This window comes from Arachis duranensis, chromosome 8 (genome assembly GCF_000817695.3).
Source record: "Arachis duranensis cultivar V14167 chromosome 8, aradu.V14167.gnm2.J7QH, whole genome shotgun sequence".
In the NCBI taxonomy this organism is placed as follows: domain Eukaryota; kingdom Viridiplantae; phylum Streptophyta; class Magnoliopsida; order Fabales; family Fabaceae; genus Arachis; species Arachis duranensis.
Window position 1 is genome coordinate 40,896,816 of NC_029779.3, and position 9,028 is coordinate 40,905,843.

A 9,028-nucleotide genomic window follows, 5' to 3' on the forward strand; every position below is an offset into this window, starting at 1 on the left:
TGCCATTGAGATGAGAAGAGAAAAGATAAGGTAACAACAGCGTCCACCTTCCTTCGCCATTCGCGTTCTTCGCCGTTCACCTTCCTTTGCCGTTTGCGTTCGCATTCCCATTCGCGTTCGTGTAGAAGCCACTTTGCTCTGCTTCAAACTCTGCGGCGGAACTGCCCTCCTTCGTTGCCGATGTGAGTTTCTCAGAACCGCCACCACATAATGCTCTGCTTCAAACTCTGCAACTTCTTGTTCTTTGTTATGAATAAGTAGCTATCTGATTTGTTAGTGGTTTGGATTTTTTTTTTTGAGAGACTGAATTAAAGTTTAATTTCACAAGCGCTCAACATGTTCGATGAAATGCTTCAACCAAATGCTTCACTGACTTTTATGATTAATCCTTTATCATTAAGCCCTTTTTTTGTAGAGCTACGAGATCAGTTGTCATCTATGAGTCAATTATTTATCCGAATGATTAACTATTTTCACTTTTACTAATTATTTTGCTGGTCTTTCAATTATAGTAGTAGTAGGTGAAGTAGTAGTAGTTTCCATAATGTTAACGAGCCTAGGTTCATGTTTTCTGAGGCTTCTTTTTCCATGTTTGTTGAATGCTTTAGCTTTAGCCCTTGAACACTGAAAGATCATCTTAACTTGTTTTTGTATGAGAATATAATATAATATGTGTATTTATTTCCAATAAAGGTCCTGTGTTGTGTTAGTTCATAGTTATGTATATATTAAGGGAGTGTGTTGAAGCCTCTGGTTGGAGTGAAAAGAAAAACATAAAATAAAAAAAAATAGAAAATAGTGATGAATATGGAGCAGAGGGGTTAGTACATTTTACAAAGGAAGGGTGAAAAAAGTTGAATAGTACATTATTCTTTTTGTTTTTCTTTTGGCTACTCTTTTAATAGACGAGATTTTAGATAAGATTCATTCATACAGTAATATGTATGTAAGTAGTGCAACTCTTTAATTTGGTATATATGGCATATAAATACATATTTATGAAGAAAGAAAAAGACATGGTAAAAATGATATCAAATCAAATCTTACATATGCAATGAAATGAATGGCATTACCACCATTTCTTGCAGCTTTGATTAAAGGCACTAAGGCAGGGGAGGGATGGGGTTACTACTGGCAGGGGAGGGATGGGGTTACTACTGGGTTCTCTGATTCTCCCTTTTCTCTTTCTTCTTCCTTTAACAATTTTATGCATAATCATATTGTGGTATTGGTTACATAATCATGCTAACATTTTATGCATATTACCCAATTTCTTACTAGTATACTCGCTCCATAGTACATTTTATGCATTATTGGTGTGTCTTGTTATTAACAGACATGTCTTAATACCTTGTTCCTGATTTTATAGTCTGCAATGTTCGGTTGAGTTGTAGAAAAATTCATTTATCCTAGTTTTTTTGTGTGAGAAGGGTTAACCTTGGCCCAAGAAGGATGTTGCTGCCTTGTGGCATAGAGTTCATTGACATTGTAACTGTAATTTGTGTGGAAAATTGAAAGGTTCCACCACTTAGGAGTGTAATTTTTAGGTTAGACTGAAATTCATGGGACATTGTCAATGTGAAGTTTTCCCCTTTTACAAGCTGAAGAAAAATTTTATGTTAGTCCATGTAGAGTCTTTCTTATGTTGGAATGTTAAAGCACTATGACTTTATCTTTTCAAATATGCATGTCTTGTGGAGTTGGATTTGATCACAGGGTATGCATTTATCATTTAGAATAATTGGATTGAGATCTGTAACAGTGGGAGCTTGCATTAACTTTTCAAACACTATTTATGCTTAAAATGGTTCAGCGATTCATTACAATAGAGTGAGCCTATTCTAAGATAATTAACTCTTCCTAATACCCTGCAAAATGAAGCCACATCTAGAATTAAAATCTGATATGATTAATTGGCTTTGGTAATTATAATTCTTAAAAGAATCATATTCAAGAAGCTTACTCATCAAGAGATATATAATATCTTTAATTTCAACCTTGCTGAACACCCCAAAGCTGCAGATTAGTAATATGTACATATAATATATAATATGAGAAGTAATTTGTGTTTTTTGTAATATCTTTTGTGAAAGCAGGAGAAGATTCAAACAATACATCCCCACATTAAATTAGTTTTTTCCTTCATATTTATTTTCACTATGTAGTTTTTCTATATTTTTGTTGCATTGTACTTTCCATAGTATAGTATTTATTAGCCAACGAGTTATAGTTTAAATGGCATAGTTCGTACTCAAATGGTATTATGATAATTAAACATTCTTTTGTCTGTTATTTCTTAGTTGGTTTATACTTGTACTTTGAAATTTGTTTCTGATTAATATATGTTATTCCTAATTTACGCATTTTGAATCATTCTTTAGATTATGATAGAATTATTAAAAACATTGAGAGGGGAGGCTAGAATTTTACGTAAAGATGAAATCAAGAAAGCTATTGGGAAGAGGTTGGATTGATACAAGAATTCATGCCTAGAGTTAAAGACATAGTATGGACAAAAACAAAGAGAAGTTACACAAGGAAGAATGTAACAGTTTCATGGTTGGTATTATTTTTTTTAATGTTAATAATAATAATTCACTTGTCATCTTAAAATCCAGAAGTCTTCCTGTGTTTTTTCATAGAATTCTTTTTTATTTCATTATAAAACTTGCAGATATGAGGAGTTAAGTAAATTTTCTTGTGAATTATCAAGAGGTCAATTGCCATCCGATTTTTTTAATGAGGTAAGATAAGAATATACATTATACTTAACTTTATGGACTTACATACTTAATTTTCATTATCACTAACTTCTTCTAAAATGGTTGTAGTTTGTAATCATAATCTCTTAATACTTGTTGATTTGTTAAGTATCCTAAAATATTCTCTAAAATATTTTTTTTTTATATTCTCTAATAAGACCATCTTCTACGAGTCATGAACCTCAACAACATAGATCATCCAACATTTAAAGGAGTTTTACGCATTGTTAGCTTTACATGTTTGGATTAAGTTGAGATTTTTTGAATTTACATGTTATAGATTATGATTATGTAAAACTTAGATTTCAACTTTTGGAATTATTTTTGTAAAACTTGTGGAATTGAGTTTGGATTTGTTGAAATACAATGCTACTTCTGGAAAATTCAACTTTTGATAATAGAAATAAATTATTATTTTATTCGTAGACACATACATTATTATTTATAATAAAAGAACGCTTTGACGTTGGAGAGATTATAATAGTTTAAAAGGTCACTAAATACAGTCAAAAACTGTTACAGAAATTAATAATTTGGTGACGGTTTCAAATTGAAAAATTGTTACTAAAAATATTGTAATAGTTTAAATAGTCATTAAATATACTTGAAATTGTCATAAAAATTAGTAACTTAGTTACGGTTTCAAATTGTTTGCTAAAAAATTCGTAATGGTTTAAAATAGTCACGAAATATAAAAAGAAATTATCACTAGGATTTAGTAATTTAATGACAGTTTGAAGACATTGGGAAATATAGCACAAACAACACATTGACAATTGTTACAAATTGGTGATGGTTTTATACTTAAAAAACTGTCACAAATAATTTAGAGACACTCTTTATCAACAGTGGTCCAAAACTGTCACTATGTAGCTGATGACGCTCAAATTTGTGGTGTTTTTTTAACTGTCGCAAAAATATTTAGTGACAGTTTGTCGCTAAAATACTTTTTTGTTGTAGTGTTTTAATTAAGGTGAGCAAATGAATACAATAGGCATATAGAGCAATTAGATTACTAAGAAAAATTGTGTAGTGCTTTATATTTTAGTAGCATGTTAGTGGCATGTATTATGAGTTAAACATATAAAAAGAGTGTTGTGGTTGTTAATAATGAGTTTTGTGTTTTAATCTTGTTATAGTTCATGATTATGAATCTATTTTTGATAGCAATTTCAAAGAAAATGGATTAATAGTGTCATTGAGTATAAATCAAGGTTGCGAGAACCGGACCGGTCATTAAACCGGTGAGGTCACTGGTTTAATGGTTCACTGGTTCGACCGGGGTTCAACCGGGGTTCAATCGGTTTGATTAAATATTAAATAAAATTATTAAAAAACTTAAAATAAATACATAATGACAAATTCATAATGTTCTACATTCAAAAGATACAATTACTAGCAAGTTTTCAACTAATCAAAGGTGCAACTCATCAAAAATCATAATTATCATTAAGTGTTCCAACATCTCCATCATAAACAGGTAATCCAAAACCACCATCATCAGAAGTACCACCAAAAGAAGCTGTATTTGAAGAACCAGCAACATTAGGAAAATCCACATCAAGTTCCACATCTCCTCCATCTAATAAAATAAAATAGAAAACCAAGAAAAAATTAAAGTTAGAACTTTACATCAGATATTGAAAGAAAATGAAACAAGTTTTGCTATTTCAATTACCTGTAGGATATGAAGGCATAGCATTATCGGTATAAATTAAATTTTCAATGCCTTCGATGTCTCCATTAGTAAATTCAGGATCATCTTCCTCCGGCATTACCCAAAAATCTACTGTGTCAATGCTTTGAATGTCAATTGGATCATAATTCTTCTCCTTGCGATGCATTCTAGATTGAAGGCGTAGATTATAAGTGACATAAACAATGTCACTTAGCCTTTGATGCTCTAATCGGTTCCTTCTCTTTGAATGGATTTGTTCAAAGAGGCTCCAGTTCCTCTCGCAGCCGGATGATGAAGATGTTTGATGAAGAAGACGAATTGCCATTTTTTGCAAGTTAGGAGCACTCCCACCATGTAGCCTCCACCATTCACCTACCAGAATATGAAATTCAACCATAAATTCTCAATCAATATTTAAAAAACATTCAAAGTAAATTGAACATAGAAATATAAATACTTACCAGGTTCAAGTCTCTTAATTGCTTTCAATGCACTCTCCCTTCCAAAACTTCCTTTTCGATCTCGATACAACTGTATCTCTTGCATTGCGGCAACCGAGTCATCGCAAAGAGTTTCAATATCAAATAAATCAAGCAAAGACCTCAAGATATTTGCCTTCTCAACAAACCCCTCACTATAGAAGTAATCTGGATTCAAAAAGTATGCTGCTGCATGGAGGTCACGCTTCAAATGCTTATCCCAACGCATTTTCAAGATACTTGTATAAGGTGTGTATGCAGATTTCCTATTTCTAAACATTGTCTTGATATTAATTTTGGCTCTTTGCATGCTCGCATACACAATACCCAGAGAAGGTTTCTTATCAGCATCAACAAGCATAACAGTAGTAAAACAATCCTCCCAAAACTTACTATCCAAGATAATTGAACTAACCATCTTCCCATTGACACTCTTGGATAATTTATGAGAAATGAAATATTTGTCCACCACCAATGTTTGCAAGTCTTATTTATGATCATATATACTTTTCAAAGTAATGAAAACAGTAGCAAAACGTGTTACTCCTGGTCGAACAATTTCTTTCCAATCTTTTCTTTTTCTAAGCCATGACAAGAAAATCATATGATTGTAAACAAAGACAGTCACTTTTGAAGCACGAGAGGCAAGGTCAGCTATGTGAGGAAGACTTGCTATGTCTTTCAAGATAAGATTGATGCAATGAGCAGCACAAGGAGACCAAAAAATGTTTGGATACTTTTCATGAATGAGTTTTCCAGCAGATACATAATTTGCAGCATTATTAGTAACCACATGCACAATGTTACTAGACCCAACCCACTCAATAACCTCAGCAAACAATTTAAACAAGGTATCGGCAGTTTTTATCATATCATAAGCATCAACAGACTTAACAAATGACATACCAGCAGGACAATAAACTAGAAAATTAATTAACGTACGCTGCCTTTGATCAGTCCAGCCATCTGCCATCAGTGTACAACCAGTCCTTTTCCACGACCTCCGATAACCTTCAACAAGCAACTGACATTCCTTCTTAAGATCGGCCAGCAAATGAACTCTCATTTCGTCATACGACGGTCCCTTGAAACCAGGTCCAATTGCAGCAACGCCGTCCAAGGCAGGTTGAAAGTAAGGCGATTGAATTGCATTGAATGGAATCCGTGCATCAATGATCCATCTTGCAAGCCCCAACTTAACCTTGTGTTTAACTTGTTTACTGGCCAAGATACTTTTCAAAGCTGGTTGAGAGCCTGGTGTAGTCCTTTCCTTAAAATCACTTCCAATTGAAGTAGCAGCAATCGCTCTTCTCTTTCCTTTGTCTCCCATTGTTGCAGGAGCCGGAGGTTGTACAGGATTAAGCACTTCACCCTCTTCTTCCACTTGAGTTTCACTTTCCACATCATAACAATCAGATGTAAATTTTCTTTTTTCTGCCTTATTTTTTTTGTTTTCCTCCAAAAGCCTTTTGAATTGAAGCTCAACATCTTCAGTTACTTTGTTACAAACTTTAATTTGTCCAGGGATTTTTGCAAGATGGTATTTCATTCTATATATCCCCCCTCCATTGTAAGTATTCAAGCAGAAAATACATGTATATTGAGCTTTGTTATTTTTGTCATACTTCACTGTAAAATACTGCCAAGCTGGATCAGATTTACCTCTAGATGAACCAGTTTGAGAATTTTGAGCAGCATTATCTTGTGGCTGTGAGTTACTTTGTGATTGTTCCATCTATAACAATCAAAAAATCAAAGACAAGAAATCAACTTCAAAAAACCATGAAAATAATGAAGCAGCAAACAGAACAGGCAGCATAGAGAATCAAAAACTATTTCCAGCAAGCAGAACAGGCAGCATAGAGAATCAAAAACTATTTTCATCAAACAGAACAGGCAGCGAATTCATACAATATACAGTATAAAAAAATCATGTGGAGAACTTAAGGTAACATAATGTATCATTCTATTGTAACCGTATATATAATGAAGCAGTGCACGTATCCATTTTTTCCATCATAGTTAGCTTATCTACCATAAAAACAATGAGAAGAGACATCATCATATCTTATCCATTAATAATGCAATTCCTTCAACTCCGGACAGACAGAGTGGACCACATCTCAGTTTTCTTATTTACAACCCCTTCTCTTTTTGTTTTGGATTTGGGCGTGAATAGAAAGAAAACTCCAAACCGTGACAATTCCCAATCACAATGTCAAGTTATCAGCACAAAATGTTGACAAAAACAAATCAACAAAGAAAAATTCAACACTTGACCAAAGCAGATTTTTTTAGTAGGGTCTTCAAAGCTTTTTATACAAATATCAGAGGTGATATCAGGTAGCAAAACAGGACAGGCAGCATAGATCAAATTCATGCAGCTTGACAGTCACAGAAATCCACTGATTCAGGTAAAATAAAAATTTAAAACTATCTCCATTCAGAAGCAACAAAAGGCAGAAGCAAACAGAATGGTAGAACAGAACAGGCGAGCTAGAAGGAAGCAAACAGAAGCAGCAAACAGAACAGAACAGGCGAGCTAGAAGGAAGCATGTTCAAAATCAAGAAGACAAGAAAATCAGTCTTACCGGCGAATGAGAGGCGGGCTCGGCAAGCTCATCGAGGTTCGGCGACGAGGAGGCGGGCTCCACGCGGTGGTGGTTGCGGCTGCTGAGGAGCGCTGCTGGGTGGCGAATGAGGAGCGCCGCTGGAATCTGGAGCTTGGTGGGCGGTGGCAATGGTGGCCTTGGTGGATGAGGGGGGAAGAAAGGGGAGGAGGCTGGGAGCTTGGGTGAATGGTGGGTGGCTGATTGATCACTGATTAGGGTTAGGTGGGTTAACGAACGCGTACGCCAGTTTTGTTTTTTTTTTTTAAAAAATAGCCAAAACGACGTCGTTTGGCTTCTGAATTTCCAAACCAATGAACCGTCAAAAAATCGGACGGTTCTTCCGGTTTGCCGGTTAACCGCCGGTTTGACCGGTTTTTGACCGGTTCTTTGCTACTCGGTTTTTGGAGTTACCCGGACCGGTTAGGTAATCGGTTCCCAGTTTTTCCGGTTGAACCGGCCGGTCCGGTCCGATTTTCAGAACCATGGTATAAATATAAAATTAATTATAAATATAAAATTATGAATGTCAAATAAAATAATTTAATTTAATATCCTATTGTCTCTATACCTTTATCTATATATAAAATTTGGTATACCAAAAGAATAAGTTAAATTTTTTGAAACACTGAATTAAGAGTCACATCTTTATCGTAATATTAGTTAGTCATCCACTTAATACAGTTACATTTTGAGTGAGTGCAAGCATTCACCATATTAGATAATTATAGTGTCTCCATGTGAATTATTTAAGGAAGATTCTTGAACTACTTTAATTAAAAACAAAAATTGACTTTATAACAAATTGAAATATCATTTATCCAGTCAAAACAATAATTTATTTGAAACCAAAATTCGTATATTAATGACCTAGAACAATAATAGTCACAATAACAAAACTTATGATGGTCATTCATTGCCGTGTTATTTGTATATGTGTAATAAACATACATGAACATATTCCCCATTTGAAATGATGGGTAGACTCCGTATGATAAAAGCTGATTATTAAATCAATAATCTCCTCAATTCTTCATCGTACAAATAGTACGAGGATGTTTTCGACATACACAAGCTGTAGCAGAAAAGAATATAGAAATTATAAATTAGTAATAATATATCTCAATGTGCATTCTGAAGTCAGAACTTTGGTCTTCACAAGTACAATAACTTTAATTTAATTTGTCCATCTGTAGAGTACATACTGGAAGGAACCACTCAGATAAAGACGCTGAAACGCTTTTTTATAAAGATGTTTTTTAATAATTAAAATTTAACATATATAATCGATTAAATCGTGTTATTTTTGTCAAAATTAGGCTAGACAAATTGATTTGACCGAAAAATAGTGAATCAAATTTTGAACTGGTCTAAATTAATATTATTTTTTATAGAAAATGACTACAATACCCTATTATAAAAAATGACTAAAATACTTCTATTATATATATTAATTTTAAAAATCCTAAATTTTAGTCCTTTATTTTTCTATCATAGGTT

General features: G+C 33.5%; 3 protein-coding genes and 1 long non-coding RNA gene across 4 annotated transcripts in view; 1 reads left to right on the forward strand and 3 right to left on the reverse strand.

Moving 5' to 3' along the window:
- LOC127741136 (uncharacterized) lies at positions 1-3,102 on the forward strand. The gene is made up of 3 exons (XR_008002089.1): positions 1-182; positions 2,382-2,559; positions 2,675-3,102. It is a non-coding gene; the product is annotated as an uncharacterized LOC127741136 (long non-coding RNA).
- A 1,090-nt stretch (positions 3,103-4,192) lies between these two features.
- Positions 4,193-5,337, reverse strand: LOC127741273 (uncharacterized). The gene is made up of 3 exons (XM_052253403.1): positions 4,902-5,337; positions 4,441-4,812; positions 4,193-4,344 (listed from the first exon to the last, which is right to left on the reverse strand). The coding sequence occupies exons 1-3, from the start codon at positions 5,335-5,337 to the stop codon at positions 4,193-4,195; spliced, it is 960 nt and encodes a 319-aa protein (XP_052109363.1).
- A 69-nt stretch (positions 5,338-5,406) lies between these two features.
- Positions 5,407-6,654, reverse strand: LOC127741274 (uncharacterized). Its single transcript, XM_052253404.1, has one exon. It carries the CDS (start codon positions 6,652-6,654, stop codon positions 5,407-5,409), a length of 1,248 nt encoding a protein of 415 aa, XP_052109364.1.
- A 1,793-nt stretch (positions 6,655-8,447) lies between these two features.
- LOC107462705 (naringenin 8-dimethylallyltransferase 2, chloroplastic-like) overlaps positions 8,448-9,028 on the reverse strand; it is an 11,319-nt gene continuing 10,738 nt past the window's right edge. The window contains exon 12 of the mRNA XM_016081335.3: positions 8,448-8,603. Within this exon, the coding sequence (XP_015936821.2) occupies positions 8,562-8,603 (42 nt within the window). The 3' untranslated portion in view covers positions 8,448-8,561. The remainder of the gene's footprint in view (positions 8,604-9,028) is intronic.